Source organism: Bos mutus, chromosome 8, assembly GCF_027580195.1.
Source record: "Bos mutus isolate GX-2022 chromosome 8, NWIPB_WYAK_1.1, whole genome shotgun sequence".
Lineage (NCBI taxonomy): Eukaryota > Metazoa > Chordata > Mammalia > Artiodactyla > Bovidae > Bos > Bos mutus.
Window position 1 is genome coordinate 38,211,257 of NC_091624.1, and position 21,805 is coordinate 38,233,061.

The 21,805-nt window shown below is 48.8% G+C and overlaps 1 protein-coding gene across 1 annotated transcript; it reads left to right on the forward strand.

Annotated features, from left to right (window-relative positions):
* Window positions 1-4,622: 4,622 nt before the first annotated feature.
* CHRNA2 (cholinergic receptor nicotinic alpha 2 subunit) lies at window positions 4,623-21,775 on the forward strand. The gene is given in 7 exon segments (XM_070375489.1): window positions 4,623-4,913; window positions 9,057-9,207; window positions 9,650-9,694; window positions 14,171-14,280; window positions 18,569-19,488; window positions 19,491-19,579; window positions 20,736-21,775. Coding segments are annotated over 5 exon segments (1,275 nt in total). The 5' UTR covers window positions 4,623-4,913; window positions 9,057-9,207; window positions 9,650-9,664; the 3' UTR covers window positions 20,862-21,775.
* Window positions 21,776-21,805: the final 30 nt, after the last annotated feature.

A 21,805-nucleotide genomic window follows, 5' to 3' on the forward strand; every position in this document is an offset into this window, starting at 1 on the left:
GGGTTTTGGTTGGCAGCGTCAGGGCAGCAGCAGCATCTGGGGTCCACAGCTGCCAGAGGTGATGCAGGTCCTATGGCCCTCCACCTTAAGCAACAGCAGTTCCAGTGTTCTTTGCAGGTTTCCTATCATTTTTTCCTTTCTTTTAAAAATATTTTTGTTTTTTGATGTGGATCATTTTTAAACTCTTTATTGAATTTGTTATTCTGTTTTATATATATATATATTTTTTTTTTTTCTTTTTTTTTCCAGCCAGGAAGCATGTGGGATCTTAGCTCCCGAACTAGGGATCCAACCCACACACTCTGCATTGGGAAGTAAAGTCAACCACTGGACAACCAGAGAAGTCCTCCCCTTCCCATCATTTTTCTGATTTCTAAGTTAAAAGTCAGTTCTTGGGCCTCTTCTCTTCTTCATCTACATTCATCCTGTTGGTTATCTCAACTGATCTCCTCCTCCCTAAACTCTCTCTTCTGTGGTCTTCCTCATATGTGACTGCCTGGCCACAGACAGTTCTGTGTGAAGGCCATACAGGCCTCTGATTTTCATGTTCAAAAAGCTGCAGAGAAGTGATTGCCATGCTGAGACTACAAGCTGCACTCCAGCCCTGTCTGTGCTGGGAATTGCAGGAAACCTGTCTCTCTTCCACCTGCAAGGTCTCCCCAGAATTATCTCCTGAGAACGCTTAGCATCGTGCACCCTTCAAAGGAGAAATGCTTGAAGAAACATGTCAGAGCTACATTTAGAAATGAGAGGCTGAACCTAGATAACTGATCAGAGGGCTAAAGTCCAAACTCAGGTTTAGATCCTGTGATTTGCCTAATTATTGCGTCAATTTAACTTATAGCATCTATGACGGGGGAGGGGACAAGATCCCAGGACAAATGCCAGGAAGCCTCCCTTGTCAGGGAAATGTATTTTTCTTCCTCTATCAGATGAGCTTGTTTCTGCTTTAGCAAAAATTCTTGCAACAAACTCACCTAAGGATTTTTATTCTTTAATCTTAAAAATTTTTTATTGAAGTATAATTGACCTACAACACCCTGTTAATTCCATCCGCACAACACAGTGATTCGATATTTATCACCAGTCTAGTTACCATCTGTCACTCTACCAAATTATCACAGTATTATTGACTCTATTCCCCACTGTATATTTCATTTCCCTGACTCACTTATTTTGTAACTGGGAGTTATACCTCTTAGTGCCCTTTACCTATTTCACTCATTTCCCCGACTCCCTTCCCCTCTTCATCTGAAAGATTTATCATGGACCAGGCAAGCCATCTTTCTTCCCTCCTCTAACCACCTCTCACTGCCTCTAAACTCGAACAAGGGTTGGGTCCCCACATGCCCCAGCAGGCAGGTTCAAAGGACAAACCTGGGAGGAGATGCAGTCACACCCCAAACCTCCAATCCTAGGCTGCTTACCCTATCCTGCCTTGTGTTCCCTACAGAAACTCCAGTACACACTCTGGGACATGCTTTCTCCACTGCCCTTTCTGCCCTGTCTGGCTCAAGTGCTTCCCCAAGTGGCCCTACCTTACATGCTATGATTCCTGCTTCTGGGGATCTGTGCATATAAACTTCTTCCTCCATGAAATCATTCACCTGTCTGCATGTCTTACCATATCTGATTGAAACAAATTCTGAGTATACATTCTAGAATAGGATATGTAGATGTATGCATTTTTTCAAAGTGTAATTACAAAAGAAACTTGGGTGTGTAAACTTTTTTTTTTTTTATTTTAAGAGCCAAAGTGCTTGATTTGGGGGAGCTTCCCAGCATTTAAATTGCTTTCTAACACACTAAGTCTCCTACATACAAATGAGTTCTGTTCTGAAAGTGCATTCGTAAGTCTGATTTGTTTGTAAATCCAACAAGTTGGCCTGAGTACCCAACTAATACAATTGGCTATATAATACTGTACTGTAATAGGTTTATAATACTTTTCACACAAATAATACATAAAAAAACAAACACAAAAATAAAGAAAACATGTTTAATCTTTAATCATTAAAGATTTAAATCATTTAATCATTTTTAATCAGTACAGTACCTTGAAAAGTACAGTAGTCCAGTACAACAGCTGGCATACAGAGGCTGGCATCAACTGAACAGGCAAGAAGAGTTACTGACTGGCAGGGGGAGAGGAGGTGGTAGATGGTAGAGCTGAAGGATCATCAGCCATAGAAGATGGAGGGCAAGCTGTGATTTCACTCACACCTGACGTTGATGGCATAGGTTCTGGTTCCTTGCAGGAACCGGATGCATGTTCTCATTTTTGAAAGTTTGCAACTAGAAGGTTACTGTATTCTGTGAAAGATCCCCCCTTGAAGGAGCCAGAGGCTACCTTCCACATAGAAGCTCAAAACACCACAGATTCCTGCTTCCTCTGGCTTTATACAGATAGTTGACCAGCACAAGATTAATCAGATGTATCTGTCCTGACCTTTGTCTTGGGAGCCAGTGTGACACAGAGAAGCAGGGAGAGAGGAGAAGCAATTCTGGCAGCAGCAGGGACAGTGGTGACAGAACCAGTTTCAGATGGTGCAAGCCTTCACATCCAGTTCTGTGGCAGCAGGGCCCACTGTGCAGGGGATGGCTTGTGACTTGGGCTCTACTCCAACAGGCATTTTCCTCGCTCTCATCTGTGCCCCAAGGGGGTTCTCTCGCTTTGTAAGTGCACCTGTGAACTTCCTGTTGCCCTTTAATAAAATTGCTTTCTGCTTAATCAATGGATTTTTTTTATTGCTCAAACCAAAAACCCTGATGGATACAATCAATGATTATTTTCCCCTTTCCTTCCTTCCTTCCTTTTATCTTTCTTTCTTTATGCCTTTAATACTTTAACTCTATGCACATAGAAATATCCATATATATCAATATGAAAGCACATATGGTAAAATATTAACATTTATTAATTCTGGATAGCGGGAATATGGGTAGTTAAATTTTTTGTATTTTATGGGTTATTATCTTTTTGTCAAAAGATAATCTATCATCTACATACATGTAAATATATACTCTTATATATCATATTTGCATATGTGTGTGCATGAGTGCTTAGTCATTTCAGTCATGTCCAACTCTTTGCAACCCCATGGACTGTAGCTCGCCAGGCTCCTCTGTCCATGGGATTCTCCAGGTAAGAAGACTGGAGTGGGTTCCAATGCCCTCCACCAGGATATCTTTCCAAGCCAGGGATTGAGTCTATATCTCCTGCACTGCAGGCAGATTCTTTATCACTAAGTCACCAGGGCTCCCATATTTGTATATATCACACATATGTATCACATGTATATTCACATACCTATATATATATCCAACCAGTCCATTCTGAAGGAGATCAGCCCTGGGATTTCTTTGGAAGGAATGATGCTAAAGCTGAAACTCCAGTACTTTGGCCACCTCATGCAAAGAGTTGACTCATTGGAAAAGACTCTGATGCTGGGAGGGATTGGGGGCAGGAGGAGAAGGGGACGACAGAGGATGAGATGGCTGGATGGCATCACTGACTTGATGGATGTGAGTCTGAGTGAACTCCGGGAGTTGGTGATGGACAGGGAGGCCTGGCGTGCTGCAATTCATGGGGTCGTGAAGAGTCAGACATGACTGAGCGACTGAACTGAACTGAACTGAACTGATATATGTATCATGTATCATTTCCATTTTCTAAGCCCTTTATTTATACTAACATATTTACTCATCATTACACACTTATTCAGTGGAACCAGTATTCACATCCTCCTTTCACACATGAGGAAACTGAGGCACAGAAAGCTCTACTAGAGACCTGTCCAAAACCATACATCTTTTAGGGAGCAGAACCAGAAGCTAAACCTTGGCAGTTGTATCCTGGGCCCTTGGCTTTTAACAATATGTGGGAGATGAGACAGCAGGGAGCAGACCCAAAGGGTGTATTTAGAGTGGAGGGTAAGCTTCCTTATGGGCTGAGGGGCAAGAACAAGGAGGAGAGGAAGAGATGAGGAAGTCTGGGGACGTTTGATAGATGGAGTCACTGTCAGAACCCCAGGGCCAAGCTCCACCATGTACCACACATGGCAGGAAGAACAGGAGTCCTGGTTTGATGTGGTCCAGAAGGAGGCAAGGGGTCAGTTTCTGGTTTGAAGTCAGGTGACTTTACTTGTCTGGGAAGTTGAAGGCAAGGTCACTGGCAAGGGGGCTGGGGAGGAGACAGGAAAGCTGTAGCCAAACCAGGTCTCAGCAGGAGTGACCCCGGGGTCCTGCAGGAGGCTGGCTGCGGGGAGGAGGTGGGGCTGGGGGGGTTCCTAGAGGCGGGAGGGAAAGGAGAGGACGGCAGGTTGCTGACCTGCAGCTCTCTCTGTGGTCCTGCTTTACTCAAAACTGCACTGCTCTATCGACAGATGGACCCAGGAGGTTCCCCATCTAATGGGTGAGGGTCAGGGGCCCAGGAAGTCATCTTGGAGCACAGAATCCTTCAGAACAAAGAACGAAGCATCCTGGTAACCACGCAGAGGGTGAGCAATCTGCTGTCAGTCCCCACTGGCCACGGACTGGAAAGTCAGAGGCTCCTCCTACTCCCCTCTAGAGTGTGTGTGTGTGTGTGTGTGTGTGTATAAGACAGACAGAGAGAGAGAGAGAGAGAGACAGAATACGAGCATGAGTCTGTGTGCTTGCCAAGCTGGCGATCCCTCCCCTGGACCTGCCTGACTCTTACCTGCAGAAGCCTCCATGCCAGGCTCTTCTGTAGGACTTAAATGTGCAGCTTCTCTGCCTTCAGAGCTGAGAGCCTGGAAACAGCAGCCTGATTCAGAACTTGCCCAGCACTCCCCAGGAAGACAACCTGCCGGTCAGAGTCAGACCTCTCTCACGCATCGAGGCGAGTCCTGCCCCAGCATCTGTCTGACCAGGAAGAGAAGTCACTCAGCTTGGTTTGTGCCTGCTTTTCTATTCTTGGGGTGGAGGGGGAACTTTTGCCAGCTGATCAGGACCTCCAAACTGGGCTGGTTTGTTGAATGGCTTGTCTTCTGTGGTCATAGATAAGAAAGGTGCCCCCCTCTGCCCCCGGCTTGTGTTGGTGACTTGGTGGATATGCAGACATTAAGTGGGTGATTCAAAGGAATATGCGAGGACTAGCAGCTTCTGGCTACTTTCGGCGGGGGGGGGGGTGGGATGTACATCAGACTGCTGGAAGATGCCTGCCTCTAGAAAAATTTTAGTTTTTTGGTTGTCCCTGCTGGGGATGTACAAGTCAGTGACAGTCACCTCCTCTCACTGTGAAGGTAGCTCCATCTCAGGCATTATTGGCTTTACTTTATTGAATCTGCTTCTATGTCTTTAATATCACTATTCCTCTTTTGTCATTTGCTTATTCGCTCAGTATTCCATATCCTTGAATAAAGGCTACCAGACATCCATGGTATTCACTGACTTGGAGGGTAGCAAGTTCTATCATTGCTGTTTCCCCCGCCCCCCGCACCCCCGAGGCTGGAATTTGTAGAAGAAAATGACCAGGAAAATGACCAGCTGGTGTGGTAATCCAGATGACCTTTAAGATTCCACCCAACCTTGAGAGGTTAAGCTTCTGTGATTAATCAATGTATTGAGCCAATCATAAGAAAGCTAGAAATAGGCTCTCTCTATCACTGCCTAAGCAGTTCTGATGAAGTGATTTGGAAGAAGAAACACTATTATTTCCTCTAACCGAGGGACTTTCTCCGGGGTATTGACAGTTACAGGAGAGCAATGACTCCCATGCCTGGGGATGTGCTGGGTAATGCACAGGGGCTCAGTGAGATGCACGCAGGTTTTATGGAGGAGTCTTGTGAAAAGAGTAGAACAGTGTGAGAAGTTGAAAACCATCTGCCGTGGGAAGATGGACAAAGAAGTCAGTGCATACGACCTTAACTTCAGTGGAATCAGGGTTCAGGACGTGGGCAATAGAGGCTGACTTGGGTTGGGGTGTGGGGAGCTCTAGTCACAGCAATGCAAGCCCAGTGAGCATGTCTGAGCCCTTTGAAATGAAAGTGAAAGTGTTAGTCACTTTGTCATGTCTGACTCTTTGCAACCCCCATAGACTGTAGTCTGCCAGTCTCCTCTGTCCATGGAGTTCTCTGGGCAAGGATACTGAAGTGGGTAGCCATTCCCTTCTCCAGGGGATCTTTCCGACCTAGGGATCAAATTCAGGTCTCCTGCAGTGCAGGCAAATTTTTTACCATCTGAGCCACATGGAAGCCTTGAGTCCTTTATATATGCAATACTTTTTGTATAGCTTTCCCTATGCACCCCCTTCATCCAGACCCACTTTACAAATAGGGTCTTCACTCCACAGGCACCAACTCCTAACCTGCCAATACAGGCATGTAGAAGATTAAAGGGTTTGGGGCTCTTTCTCTTTTCATATCTTTCGAACAAGAGGTGGAAGTTTACTCTAATTACTGCTAATTACCTGGAACAGTTTCTCCTTTGGTTTCCAGTGACAAATTAATTAAATTATCATAGTGGACTAATTACAAGATATGCAAGTATGAGTCTTCTTGTGGGAATATGTCCACCGGAGTCAACTGAATCTCATTTGCACATTCTTCCAGAGGGTCTTGGATGTCTCTGGTTGAATCTTTTTATGATGCAAGTTCAGCATGCCTTGATTTCTACTTCTTTTCCCCCTATTCTTATGAGTGGGGGAAAAAAAAACATGCTTTTATTTAGTGCCCTTGGTTGGAAGGTGAAACAGATTATAGTCTTGGGATTGGCAGCCATGATACTGGTTGGAAGGAGAAGGGAGTGAAGCTGTGCGTGGAGGAACCTCCCCACACTGGCTTTGGTGTGGGGCACCTGGGCCTTGTCACCACCTGTCTTTCACAGACCTTAGTTGTGATTGTGGCAGAGCAATGACAGTCACAACCTACAAAACACAGGCCAGTACTGGCCGAGTCGCCCATACAAAATTATCTTTCTAGTTTCCATCACTGAGTAGCACCAGAACACGTTACAGTTGAGAAGCTGAGATGTGAGCTTGAATTCCAACTTCATCATGTGTTAACTGTGTTGTTGTTCAGTTGCTAAGTTGTGTCTGACTCTTGGCGACCCCGTGAACTGCAGCACACCAGGCTTCCCTGTCCTCTACTATCTCCCGGAGTTTGCCCAAATTCATGTCCATCGAGTCAGAGATGCTATCTAACCATCTCACCCTCTCCCGCCTCCTTCTCTTTTTGCTTCCGTCTTTTCCAGCATCAGGGTCTTTTCCAGTGAGTCAGCTCTTCGCCTCAGGGGGCCAAAGTATTGGAGCTTCAGCTTCAACATCAGTCCTTTCAGTGAATATTTAGAGTTTATTTCATTTAAGATAGACTGGTTTGATCTCCTTGCAGTCCAAGGGACTCTTAAGAGTCTTCTCCAGCACCACAATTCAAAAGCATCAATAACTATGTGGCCTTGGGCAAATCAGTCGATTTTTCTGATCACCAGTATTTTTAATTTAAATAAAAAGGATAATACTATCCCCTTCCCCGTACCTTCCTAGGATTGATGGGAGGTCCAAATGAGGTCAAAGGTGTGAGGCGCTGGAGGTGATGCCTTCTGTGTCAAGGAGGCATCAGCCTAAGAACACTTTGTTGGGCTCACTCAGGTTCTGAGGTGAGAGGGAACCCCCTCGGAATCCCCCAGGGAGTTCTGCCGTGCTAGCTCCCCAGGCCCTGCTGGGGGAGTGGTCCCAGCTTCAACCCACAGCCAAGCCCAAGCCGGCCTTCCTTCTGATGTCCAGCAGCAGCCAGACCCCTCCTCTGAAGCCATGGGTCCCTCCCGTCTTGTGCTCCCGTTCAAGACAAAGCTCGGGCTCTGGTGGCTTCTTCTGATCCCGGCAGGTGAGCGGGGGCGGTCCCCAGGGCATCCTGTCACACATGCGAGCGCACATGCCTCCGGTTGAAACTGCTGCAAGTGGGTTGGTGGTGACCCGCCAGAGCCTCAGGGTAGCTGTTCCATCGCGGGAAGGTAGGGGGCACTCGCTGCGGCATCTGAACCTCCCAAGCCCAGTTCTCCCCATCTGCAAAATGCTAACTGTGCCGGTACCTTCCCAGGGCTCTTGGGCGTGTGACCTGGAATGAAGGCTAGTGACTAGCACCTGAGATACATACATGGCAGCTGCTATCGATGTTTTGAATTTTAGAGCGGGGGTTCTCGCCCTGCTCAGACAGGAGAACCCTGTAGAGGTGAAGCTGTTTGCAGAACAGGGTGAAACCAGACAAGGGGTGATTCCGTCAGACAATCTGGGGAGACTTTACCTAGCTGATGAGAAGGAGCAGATACCAGTGGTTTGAGGAAAAACAGGGGAGATTCTCCGAGTAGCAGAGAATTTCATGGTTAGCATTAGAGGTTCCTTATAAGAGGATGGGAGTGAAAGTTCCCGGGGCCAGCTCACCCCACACAATCAGGTGCCTCTCACAGTTTGCTGTCCCTTGGGTCTCCTCAGTTCCAGGCTTAATCTTTTCCCTTTGTCTGACTTCTTCCCACTGCTCTGCACGCCTCTGAGCACTTGTTTTCACCCCTTATCCATTGTTGTTGCTGTTCAGTTGCTAAGTTGTGTCCGACTCTTTGTGACCTCATGGACTTTGGCACGCCAGGCTTCCCTGTCCTTCACCATTTCCTGGAGTTTGCTCAAACTCATGTCCATTGAATCGATGATGCCATTCAATCATCTCATCCTCTGCTGCCCCCTTCTCCTCCTGCCCTCAATCTTTTCCAGCATCAGGGTCTTTTCCAATGAGTCAGCTCTTTGCATCAGGTGGCCAAAGTACTGGAGCTTCAGCTTCAGCATCAGTCCTTATCCAGTAGTCATAGAGTAACTGATATTGCTTGAGTGCCGACTATACACTGATCGGTTGCTTTGTAAGCTCGAACAGACATTATTATATTTCATTCTCAGCAGTGTTTTGACATAGGTACTGGATTAGTGTGCTCATTTTGCAGATAAGGAAACTAAGGTTCAGTGAGGCTGAGTGGCTCTGGTTGGATGGGAGAGGGAGCCAAGCCCCCAGCACCACGGACTCCTGGAAACCCCCATCTCCCCTCCTGTCCAACAGTATCCTCGAAGAGGGCCCCCCACACCCAAGCTGAGGACCGCCTCTTCAAACACCTCTTTAGGGGCTACAACCGTTGGCGAGACCGGTGCCCAACACCTCGGACGTGGTGATCGTGCGGTTTGGGCTGTCCATCGCCCAGCTCATCGATGTGGTGCGTCTGTCCTACCATCCTTCCCCCTTGGGATCAGCCCCGGACATGGACCCCTTTCCAGGGCTCCTCTGTTCCTCCCCATCTCCAGCCCTCCCAGCCCACCTCAGTCAGAGCATCACCCTTCAGCGTCACAGGTATTCAGTCTCCCTCCCACTCTCAGCCCTGGAGCCCCTCCAGGGAGGGCGTTGATTGGCAGCAGTGGGTTTTCTAAATGCCCTACTTGTGTCACCTGATATAAGCCCAGAGGACCCAGAGGCCTGTGTGATCCTGAAGAATCTGAGTGAGGAGGGCAGTATCAGGAGGGGTGGAGGGCGGGCTGGACTTGGGGCATCATGTCAAAGCTTCTTTGGCGAGTGGGATCCTGAATCAGCTCCTCCCACTCTGCCCTGTTTTCTGGGACTCGCTCCTCAGTCTAACTGCTTTCTCTCCCGCGGCTGGTCAGGATGAGAAGAACCAAATGATGACTACCAACGTCTGGCTAAAGCAGGTGAGTGTCCCTCCCCGGGGCAAGGCAGGAGCAGGGTGGGAACTCATGAACCCCAGACCCTCCCAGGACTCTTTCACTAGCAGCATGATTCTAAACTCACCTTTTGCCTGAGACTTGCCACTCAGGACCCTTCCAAAGCCAGACGATTTCAGGCCACTTTTTGCGAGGGGCTGTGCTGCTGTGGCCAGGCTCTGAGTCCAGTATAGAGACTCCACCTACAAGAGCCACGTGGTTCCCTTTCCTGGAGTGGACATTGCCTACATCCCCTGCTACATTTGCAGGTCAGCTCACTGAATTGTCACTGGAAACATGGGCAGTTTTATTCTGTCCCCTTTACAGCCGAGGGAAACAGAAGCAGACTGCATCTCGGCTAGAAGAGAGGCCAGGTGTGTCCCACTCGGTATCCCAGGCTCCTTCTACCGGAGAACACTGAGTGCTCTGTGTCTACACTGCCTAACAGGCTTCCCCAAACCTCACCGGCTTAAAGCAACAGATAGCTTATTATATCAAGAGATTTTATGGCCAGGCATTTTAGTGCTTTGCTTGGAGACTCCTGGTGGCACTAGGCTGGTGGCTGGAGGGTCCAAGGTGGTTTCACTCACCTGTCCATCCCTCAGCAGGGATGTCTGGAAGACTCTGAAAGATTCTGGAAGCCAGGCCCAGCCATGCCTTCTCCTCCAGGCACTTTCAGGGTCTCTCCACCTGTTCTCTCCAGAAGAGGAGCTGGACTCCTCACCTGATGGCCCAGGGACCCCAGAGAAAGGGTCCCAAGAGATAGGAAATGTAGTTGCTGCCTCTTAACCAGAAACTGGTTCAGCATCAGTTCTGGTAATGGGTGAGTGGCCCTCTTTGATGTGCCACTCACAAGGGCAGAACTCGAGTGCACGGCCTTTTTAGATCTCTCTGCCTTGCCCTCTTCATGCTCACCCTTCCCCAGACCCTGAAGTGGAGATGGGAGAAGACAAGAAAGAGGGCCCAGCCCTTTGCCTCTGTCCCTCTCATGGCGTCTTCTCCCCAACCCACTGGCAACCTAACCCTCCCCATCTCAGAGGCTGGGACTTTGAAAACTATAATCATCAGAATTTTGATGGACATTTCTGTTTGAGTCACTTTAAAATATATATATTTAGTTTTGGCTGCGCTGGGTCTTTGTTGCTGTGCATGGGCTTTCTCTAGTTGCAGGGTACGTGCTTCTCATTGTGGTGGCTTCTCCTGTTGCAGAGTATGGTGAGCACTCAGGCTTTAGTAGTTGCCGCACATGGGTTCAGTAGTTGTGGTACCTGGGCTTAGTTGCTCCCCAGCATGTGGGATCTTCCTAGACCAGGGGTCCAACCCGTATCCCCTGCATTGCAAGCCAGATTCTTTTTTTTTAAAAAATTAACTTATTTTTAAATGAAACAAAGATGAATATTTTTAATGAAGAAAGGTACAATGCACAAAGAAGACACATCATAAACCATTAGACACTAAACAATAAAGAAGCTAAGATATATAAAGCAAAAATCAGAAGAAATATAAGGGAAAAGAAAAAATATATAATAGTGAGACATGTTAACATCTCTCTGAGAATATTTCATCAAGTGCAGAAAAAATAAGAATAGGAGCATCTTGAATGATGTTATTAACAATTTAAATATGATAGATTTCCATTTATATTAATTTGTATAAATCTTATATCCTACACAAATATATTTAAACTTTTGTATCTCATATGCTGTTATTAGATGTCCACAGGACATTTAGAAAAACTGGCAAAAAAATAAACATAACTAAATTTAAAAAGTAGGTTTCTTTTTTGTGTGGTTCAGTTATACCTATACACATACATTATTTTTGAAATTATTTTCCACTATAGGTTATTATAAGATATTGACTATAGTCCTTTTTTGGAGAAGGCAATGGCACCCCACTCCAGTACTCTTGCCTGGAAAATCCCATGGATGGAGGAGCCTGGTAGGCTGCAGTCCATGGGGTCACTAAGAGTCGAACACGACTGAATGACTTCACTCTCACTTTTCACTTTCATGCATTGGAGAAGGAAATGGCAACCCACTCCAGTGTTCTTGCCCAGGGACGGGGGAGCCTGGTGGGCTGCCATCTATGGGGTCGCACACAGTCGGACACGACTGAAGTGACTTAGCAGTAGCAGCAGCATAGTTCTTCATGCTGTACAGAAGCAAGCCAGATTCTTAACCACTGGACCACCAGGGATACTCTGTCAGTGGCGGGTGTGCCATTCCTGCTCCATAGGCTGTAGATGGTGGGGGGCTGTCTGCTGGCCATTCAGGCTTTACAACTGGATGTTTAGATGGATGGCATGGATCAGACCCCTCTGATGCTATTGACCTTGGAACTGTGGGGGCCATGAGGTTCCTCTTTACAGATGAGATGCAGAGCCACGAAGGGACCTGGGAAGACACAGCAGTGCAAAGATCAGATCTTGAACCTGGGTGACTGCAATTGTCCCGGTGGGCCAGTTATCTTGGCTTCAGGGACTGGGGTAGTAAAGAGAGAAAGGAGCACAGCAGCAGAAGTCAGGCCAACAGCACCGCCTCTGACCAGCCTGTGATACCATGCAAGTTAGTCTCAGAGCCTCACTTTTCTCATCTGTAAAATGGGGATACTACAACCTATTTGCCAATTAATATAACCCAACTTGGTGTGGATGCCCCTCCACTGTTGGTTGAATCTGAAAACTTGACACACAATGGACTGGGGGAAAGGGAAATATTTATAAAGACCAATCCCTTTCAAAATGGTTCCTCAATGTCCTGAAAAATCATGACAATTTAAGGAACATTTTTATCTTTCCTATTTGCAATCTGGCTTCTCTTTCTGTCTAAGCTGTCATCTGAAAGTGAAAGTGAAGTCGCTCAGTCATGTCCGACTCTTTGAGACCCCATGGATTGTAGCCTACCAGGCTTTTCCATCCATGGGATTTTCCAGGCAAGAGTATTGGAGTGGGTTGCCATTTCCTTCTCCAAAGCTTTCACCTACACACAAGTAATTAGCACCACTGCTAAGCCAATGTCTTCCCAAGCATGGTTTTGCTACCAATGGCAGTTTCTTGAGATGATTTTAGTTGGCTCCAAAACCTCTTAAAAAAAAAAAAGTCATACATGTGTATTTTAGTAGATGGGTTCAAATGATGTGGGTTTTCCAGCTACTTCAGTGATGTAAAATTCAAAAATTTATGTAAGCTTAACTAGGACTTCCCAGGTGGCTCAGATGGTACAGCGTCTGCCTACAATATGGCAGACCCGGGTCCGATCCCTGGGTTGGGAAGATCCTCTGGAGAAGGAAATGGCAACCCACTCCAGTACTCTTGCCTAGAAAATCCCAAGGATGGAGGAGCCTGGTAGGCTACAGTCCATGGGGTCGCAAAGAGTTGGTCAGGACTGAGTGACTAAACTAAACTAGTGAATCAGTTTAAAGGAAAATTCTGCTGCTGCTGCTGCTGTCACTTCAGTCGTGTCCGACTCTGTGCGACCCCATAGACGGCAGCCCACCAGGCTCCCCCTCACTGGGATTCTTCAGGCAAGAACACTGGAGTGGGTTGCCATTTCCTTCTCCAATGCATGAAAGTGAAAAGTGAAAGGGAAGTTGCTCAGTCGTGTCCGACTCTTAGCTACCCCATGGACTGCAGCCTACCAGGCTCCTCTGTCCATGGGATTTTCCAGGCAAGAGTTCAAGAGTGCACCACTGCACCACTGCACTATTTTAGTGCAAATGCACAAAAGGAAAATGACCCCTAGAATTAGGGCAAGTTTGACTACTCGGAGACTTGGGTTCAAGCCCTAGCGCCGCCGCTTGTTGACGGCATACCCTCCAAGCTTCACTTGAAAAACACAGGTTCACTTGAACCAGCCAGCGGAATCAGGGCCACAAGGGGCGCTCTGGAGCACAGTTGGAAAGTCACTGGTTGACTCTCCTTTCTCAGCTGTGTAACTCTGGTGTGTTGTTTTTTACCCATCTGGTCCTCAGTTTTTACCCATCTGGTCCTCAGTTCCCTTATCCTTATCTGTTAGATGGGGCAATACTTCTACCTGCTCTGCCCTCTTTGCCCAGCTCTTCCCATTGAGGCTCTTTCTAGACAGAGGGTGTGAAAAACTTTTGTAAACTGTGATGCACTGAAAAAAAAAATGTTACTATAAACGAGTGAGGTTGCTTGCCGGGGTCGTCCAGCTAGGGACCGGTATAACAAAGGCGGGAGTAGGGTTGACCCATGGTCAGATGTGACCCGGACTTTGAGTACTAGAGTTGGGGCAAACCGAGAGCTTGGTCGTCTTAGACTGGACTCCCCTTTCCCATCTCAGGGCCCTTTTGGGGCATCGTGGCCCCTTCTATGCTGCAGGACCGGGTGAGCAGCTCCGGATGCTCTGTAATCGGCTGCGGGGAGTCCCTAAGCTGCCCGAGGTTTTCCCAGGCCCCTTCCCCTGGCAGGGCCGCTTACAGGACTCCCTTCCCCACGCACAGGAGTGGAGCGACTACAAGCTGCGCTGGAACCCGGTCGATTTCGGCAACATCACATCCCTCCGCGTCCCTTCGGAGATGATCTGGATCCCAGACATAGTCCTCTACAACAAGTAGGAAGCGGCTGGGGTCCTGGGACACTGAGCCTGCGACGGGCGGGTAACTTGGTGCTGGGCTGCGTTGGCCTTGAGAGGCGCGCCCCCTCGTGGCCCAGCTGCGTTGCCTTCCTCGCAAACTCCTGCTTTTCTCGATGCTCCACCTTGTCTCTTGATTCTCTTCTTTCATTTCACGCTTTCACTCATGCACCCCAAGTTTACTGAGCACCTACTATATATCCGTGCCTGCGCTCTGCTAGTGGGACACAGATTTGCCAACACTGAATATTGTTTGAAAAATGCGGTTGATGCAGGCTGTGAAAACAATGCCTAAGGGTGGGAGTTTTGCAGGATGACATGATTGTTGGAACAGGTAAGCAGCATCTCCCAGTAGCACCTTTGAAAGGAGCGAAAGTGACATTTAAAAATATTATTTATAGTTGCCTTGTATTCAGAACCAAAAAAGACCAGTCTTTGAGTGTAAGGACTGGAAGTTCTCCAGGGGATCTTCCTGACCCAGGTTCACTGGGTCTCCTGCATTAGCAGGCAGATTCTTTATTATCTGAGCCCCAAAAGAAGCCCCAAAACAAAAGGCAGGGGAATCTAAAGAGAGCCCCAGAGAACCAGGTCGGTTTTTTTTTTTTTAATAGAAGATATAAAGAACTATAACTTAATTTATGTTTCAGTTCAGTTCAGTCGCTCAGTCGTGTCCGACTCTTTGCGACCCCATGAATCGCAGCACGCCAGGCCTCCCTGTCCATCACCAGCTCCCGGAGTTCACTCAGACTCACGTCCATAGAGTCAGTGATGCCATCCAGCCATCTCATCCTCTGTCATCCCCTTTTCCTCCTGCCCCCAATCCCTCCCAGCATCAGAGTCTTTTCCAAAGAGTGAGCTCTTCTCATGAGGTGGCCAAAGTACTGGAGTTTCAGCTTTAGCATCATTCCTTCCAAAGAACACCCAGGGCTGATCTCCTTTAGAATGGACTGGTTGGATCTCCTTGCAGTCCAAGGGACTCTCCAGAGTCTTCTCCAACACCACAGTTCAAAAGCATCAATTCTTTGGCACTCAGCCCTCTTTATAGTCCAACTCTCACATCCATACATGACCACTGGAAAAACCATAGCCTTAACTAGACAGACCTTTGTTGGCAAAGTAATGTCTCTGCTTTTCAATATGCTATCTAGGTTGGTCATAACTTTTCTTCCAAGGAGTAAGCGTCTTTCAATTTCATGGCTGCAGTGACCATCTGCAGTGATTTTGGAGCCCCCAAAATAAAGTCTGACATTGTTTCCACTGTTTCCCCATCTATTTCCCATGAAGTGATGGGACCATTCGTTTCCTGAATGTTGAGTTTTAAGCCAACTTTTTCACTCTCCTCTTTCACTTTCAAGAGGCTTTTTAGTTCCTCTTCACTTTCTGCCATAAGGGTGGTGTCATCTGCATATCTGAGGTTATTGATATTTCTCCCAAAACTCAGCAGTGGCCACAGGACTGGAAAAGGTCAGTTTTCATTCCAATCCCAAAGAAAGGCAATGCCAAAGAATGCTCAAACTACCGCACGATTGCACTCATCTCACACGCTAGTAAAGTAATGCTCAAAATTCTCCAAGCCAGGCTTCAGCAATACGTGAACCGTGAACTTCCAGATGTTCAAGCTGGTTTTAGAAAAGGCAGAGGAACCAGAGATCAAATTGCCAACATCTGCTGGATCATCGAAAAAGCAAGGGAGTTCCAGAAAAACATGGCTTTATTGACTATGCCAAAGCCTTTGACTGTGTGGATCATAATCAACTGTGGAAAATTCCTCAGGAGATGGGAATACCAGACCATCTGACCTGCCTCTTGAGAAACCTATATGCAGGTCAGGAAGCAACAGTTAGAACTGGACATGGAACAACAGACTGGTTCCAAATAGGAAAAAGAGTACCTCAAGGCTGTATATTGTTACCCTGCTTATTTAACTTATATGCAGAGTACATCATGAGAAACAGTGGGCTGGAAGAAGCACAAGCTGGAATCATTTATGTTTAGTAGCCAGTAATTATTTATTTAGAAGTCAAGAACTGAAAATTAAGAGATGTTTGGCATGATATTTGTCTAAGAATGTTTTCTAAAGTGGGGTTCCAGAAAGCACTAGTCCCTGGAGATATGACTAGGTATGAAAAATAGTTTTGTGGTCAAATAATTCTAGATAACCTTGTATGTCATTAAAACCCCTTTGGCACCCCATCTCTAGTCCTTTGGAAAATGTCATTATAAATGTTGTTAGAAGTTGGACAGACAAGACACCCCTTGAGCCCAGCATTTCCCAATTCGTTTGACCCAAATTTGGAAAAAGATATTTTTAAACAATAGAATAAAGGGAAACATTCAATTCTGAAGTTTGGTGTCCTTAGATGGGTCAGGAAGATGACAGTGACCCCTTTACACTGCCCAGCCCCAATCAGGTCCAGAGCCCTTTCATCTGAGCCATCTCTGTAAACACACATTCGGCAGGGATTATCTGCATTGTCTCACACTGCCACTGTTAGAGCACTCAGCTTACTCAGGATCCTCTAGTTTCTACTTCTCGTTTCTGGCAGAGAGCAGGAGCAAAGTCCTCGCATCAGCTAGGACCTGGAGTTTTAGGATTGCCAATAAGGCCAGTGTTACCTGATTATAACAGGAAGTTCCTTTGATAGAACAAAAGTTCAAATCAAATTCTTACAGACATTTGAAGAAAGGTCTTTCCTCCAGCCAAACCCTCCACTTCAGGTTAAGAAGACCCGGGACAGTGTTTGGTTCTTTCCTCAAAATAGGGACCCATGGTGCCATCTAGTGGTCATTGAGTATGATGTCTTCAAAAATTAAACTTGCCCTCATCAGTTTGCACCTCCTTTTCAAAATTCCGGTTTCCAATTGGCTTAAGTCTCTAGCCTGGAACTACTGCAAGGGAAAGAAGTGTCTCTTCCTGTGTATACTGGTTCACCTGCTTTTAGGATTGACTGTGGAAACTGCGGAGGGAAGTATGGCCCATTTGCCCCACTTTGCAGGGGCATTCAGGGACTCAGGATCCCAGGAAGCCCAACTGGACTGGTCACCGCTGTTCCAGTGTCACCAGCATCCTTATGGGCCCTTGGATGGGTAGCCTCAGGATGCTGCTGGCCTCCTCTCTCACCACCCCCACCTAGGACCCACCCTGCCCCCAACTCACCGTCCAGCAGTTCCCCTAGCCCAAGCATAGTCTGTGAGCCATAGCCTTTCATCCTCCATTCCTTGTTCCACGGAAGCTCTGCTGGTCCATTCTCCACCCCAGCTTTCTGCCAGATCCTACCATCCATCCATCAAGGCTTTGCTAAAATGGCAGCTTGCTCACCGGAAGGGAGCTCCCCCCAGTAGTTCTTGGGGAGCACTCTGACTCTGGCCTCCTAATCCTGTTGCCAAACTGCCTCCCTTGGACTGTAGATGTTCGAGGCTTGTCTTTTCCTTGTGGTTCCCTCAGGGCAGGCGTAAGTCTCCCATCCCATCCCCCAACAGCCCCTATAGTGGCCCTGGTGGGGGCAGCTGACTCAAATATGGCTGTTAACTGGATGGATTCCTCCTTCAGCAGCAAAATTATCAGGTCTATGCTGAGGAAGAAACTAAAATCCCAGGTAGAAAAGACAAGACCTCCAGCAGAGGGGCTTCATCACCACCTGCGGCAGATGGTGGCGGGATATAGTAAAAAAACAACCAGGGTGGCTCAGCGGTAAAGAATCTGCTTGCCAATGCAGGAGACAGAGGAAATGGGTTTAATCCCTGAGTCCCCCGGAGAAGATCCCCTGGAGAAGGAAATGGCAGCCCACTCCAGTATCTTGCCCGGGAAATCCCATGGACAGAGGAGCTTGGGTGGCTCCAGTCCATGGGGTTGCAGCACAATTACCCTAAAATATTAAATGAATACAAACAGGCCATCAAGCTATGTATATACCCTATGATCACAAATATATAAAAATTCTATATGTGTTGTCTAGATGATGATCAAATATATGTGATATATATATATATATATCATCAACAGCAGTGATTATTTTAAAAATTCTTGGTACTTTCCTATATTCTTCAGAATTCCTACTTTTGTAGCTAAGAAGATGGTGTTTGAAAGACAACTCAGGTAGCTCTAGCTGTCTGTGTGCTCAAGAGTCTTGCTTCTTCAAGTCCCAACAACCCGGTGTGGTCTGGCTGTGTTATTGGGGTCCCCCTGCTGGTAGTTATCTGGAGTAGCCTGGGTTGGGCAGCTGGGGTGCCCCAGCCCCCCGCCCCCCAATGCCTCTCCTCTCCTCAGTGCAGATGGGGAGTTCGTGGTGACCCACATGACCAAGGCCCACCTCTTCTCCTCGGGCCTGCTGCACTGGGCACCGCCCGCCATCTACAAGAGCTCCTGCAGCATCGACGTCACCTTCTTCCCCTTCGACCAGCAGAACTGCAAGATGAAGTTTGGCTCCTGGTCGTACGACAAGGCCAAGATCGACCTGGTACAGATGGAGCAGACGGTGGACCTGAAGGACTACTGGGAGAGCGGCGAGTGGGCCATCGTCAACGCCACGGGCACCTACAACACCAAGAAGTACGACTGCTGCGCCGAGGTCTACGCCGACGTCACCTACTACTTCGTCATCCGGCGCCTGCCCCTGTTCTACACCATCAACCTCATCATCCCTTGCCTGCTCATCTCCTGCCTCACCGTGCTCGTCTTCTACCTGCCCTCCGACTGCGGCGAGAAGATCACCCTGTGCATCTCTGTGCTGCTCTCACTCACCGTCTTCCTGCTGCTCATCACCGAGATCATCCCGTCCACCTCGCTGGTCATCCCGCTCATCAGCGAGTACCTGCTCTTCACCATGATCTTCGTCACCCTGTCCATTGTCATCACCGTCTTTGTGCTCAATGTCCACCACCGCTCCGCCAGCACCCACAACATGCCCCACTGGGTGCGGGTGGCCTTTCTGGGCTGTGTGTCCCGGTGGCTTCTGATAAGCCGGCCCTTGCCACCCTTGGAGCTCCGAGACACTCCGGATCTGAAGCCCTGCCCCTCCTATCACTGGCTGGAGACCAACGTGGATGTGGAGGAGAGAGAGGAGGAGGAGGAGGAGGAAGGCAGATGGGTGTGTGTGGGTCCTTCGTCCCCCTCCGTGGGCGTCTACACCCGTGGCAGTCTGCACCCAGTGGCCTCGGGTCCCAGGGCAGAGGCTCAGGTGCCGGAGGGCGGGTCCTGCTGTCCCCTCGTGTACAGAAGGCCCTGGAGGGTGTGCACTATATTGCTGATCACCTGCGGGCTGAGGATGCTGATTCCTCGGTGAGTGGGGGCTGGGGGAGGGTCCCTCCCCTGGGTGACTCTGCCAGCCTAGAATGGAACCACTCCCCCTCCCCCAAGGGTGTTAGCTGGCACCACCCCAGTCTCCTCCATAAGGACCAACTCCCTTAGTCATGGCTTTGGAATCTGGAATACATTGTGATGGAGAACAGCTGGCTGGCCACTCTTATGACATTTATTGGCAGCACAGCAGTAAAGGCTGTCCCAGCTCAGCTTAACTGGGAGGCAGCAGGACAGAGGAGGAGGGGTCCCCCACGCCATCCTCACGCCAGCCACTTCCCACCAGTGACCCTAGGTGGGTGGACGGGGATGAGCGGAGGCGGACGGAGGGAATTCATCAGGAGATCCTCCAAAACCGGCCTGCTCCTTTGTCCTGGTGGGCTCCCCTTCCTTGTCCTTGTCCTGGGCTCTGGTCACTTTGTCAACTTCACTATTCACCCACAAACCCTGAGGAGCTTGGGTGGGCCAAGTGGGTTCCCATTCACCCCACCCCTGCTGTGTTCTGCATATTAGGTGACAAGGCCACTGCCCAGGGTCACAGAATTCTTCTCACCAACCTTGGTAAGGATGAAAGGCCAGGAGGTTATGACTGGGTGGCCTTGTTGAGTAGATAAGAAAAATTAATTATTATCTAATCTGGAGGCACCTGGCTGGGCTGTGAGCCCCAATCCCACGAAACCCTCAACCCTCACTGCATATACCCCCTGCTAGCCTTCTCTGGGCCATACCCTCACCTACCTTCCCAGTGGCTGGGTGAGTGGTTGGGGAGGCAACTGTGGGGGAAACCAAGTCTTCACTGTTTTGCAACTTCTGAGTGTCGTGCTGAAAATCACTCTCCTCCAGGGAGGGTTCATGCCCCCGGGTGATTCTAGAACCTTCTGTGTCCCTCTAACTCCCATAACCTGGAACTTGAGAGCCCATGGAAAGGCTCTGGGCTATTGTCATAGGGGTGGGATAGGGTGGAAATCACTAAGTGAGGGTTATTTGAGTCTTGAGACATCTTTGTCGTCCCTGCCCCCTCCACTGCCTTAGCGTCCCAAGGTCTCAGTGGGGTTGCCACTGCCCCCAGCACCAACCTCACAGGGGCTGCGTGGATGGGTCACTTCCCCTTTCATTGTGCACCCATCTCCCCCTGCAGGTGAAGGAAGACTGGAGGTACGTGGCCATGGTCATTGATAGGATATTCCTCTGGTTATTTATCCTCGTTTGCTTCCTGGGGACCGTCGGACTCTTCCTCCCTCCCTTCCTGGCTGGAATGATCTGACGTCACATCTCCTGCTCTGGCCTGGAGGTGGCATGGCTGACTGTCGTTCCCTGCTGCCACCTCTGGAGTTCGCCTTTGGGGTCAATGCCATCCGACTGCAGGTGTCTCTCCATGGTGGATGTCTTCTTAGAATGCTTCACTTGACATTTTTATACTATGTGCTGAGAATCTGCTGGGTACAGAGCCCTGTTTGGGTTTTAGGAGTTGGGCGAGGAGGAACTTGCTTTACCATGTTACCATGGTAAAGAGAGTTACCACGTGGTGAGGACGATGTGAAGATGGTGACGTGGTGATAAGATGCTCCTGGAATGCAAGAGGGATGGGAGGGCCAAGTTGGGGGACCCAGGGGGTGGCATGGGGCCATGTGAGGAGGCTCAGACATCAAAGGAGGGATGTGTGGGGTGAGGGTGCCTCAGGGGACAGGTAGCTCAGGTGCCCACCCTTTCCACACCTCCACATGCTCTCCCTGACACTCCAGGGAAAGCTGGCCACCGCAGGCCCAGTCCACCTGCCTCAGTTCATTCCAAGAACCAACCCCCTGGGGGTCATTCTTATTTCTGACCCCTCCTGCTCTGTGGATGCAGCCCCAGCCCCGCTACCCCTCCTCCCACCTCTCCTGAAGCAGGGATGCTCCCAGCCTTGACCTCCTGATATAGAGATGCTCCTTCTGGTTAATCCATCTCCCAACCAACTTGCAAATGAGGAAAGAGAGCAAATAAAGCCGCAGTCACTGCTCAGGCAGCTGGGACCCCTCTCCAGCCCCCCAGAGCCCTGGTTTCGTGGATGGCAGCTGGGAGGGTGCATTGGCTTTTCTTTGTGGCAGTGGAAGCGCTGTCTGGGTCCCCACTGGAAAGCCGCCCTCGGGTCAGGCACTGGGGCGAAGGGCTGGAGCACACAGGTACCTGACCCCACCACAACCCTGGCTTTACCTGTACCCTGGGGGT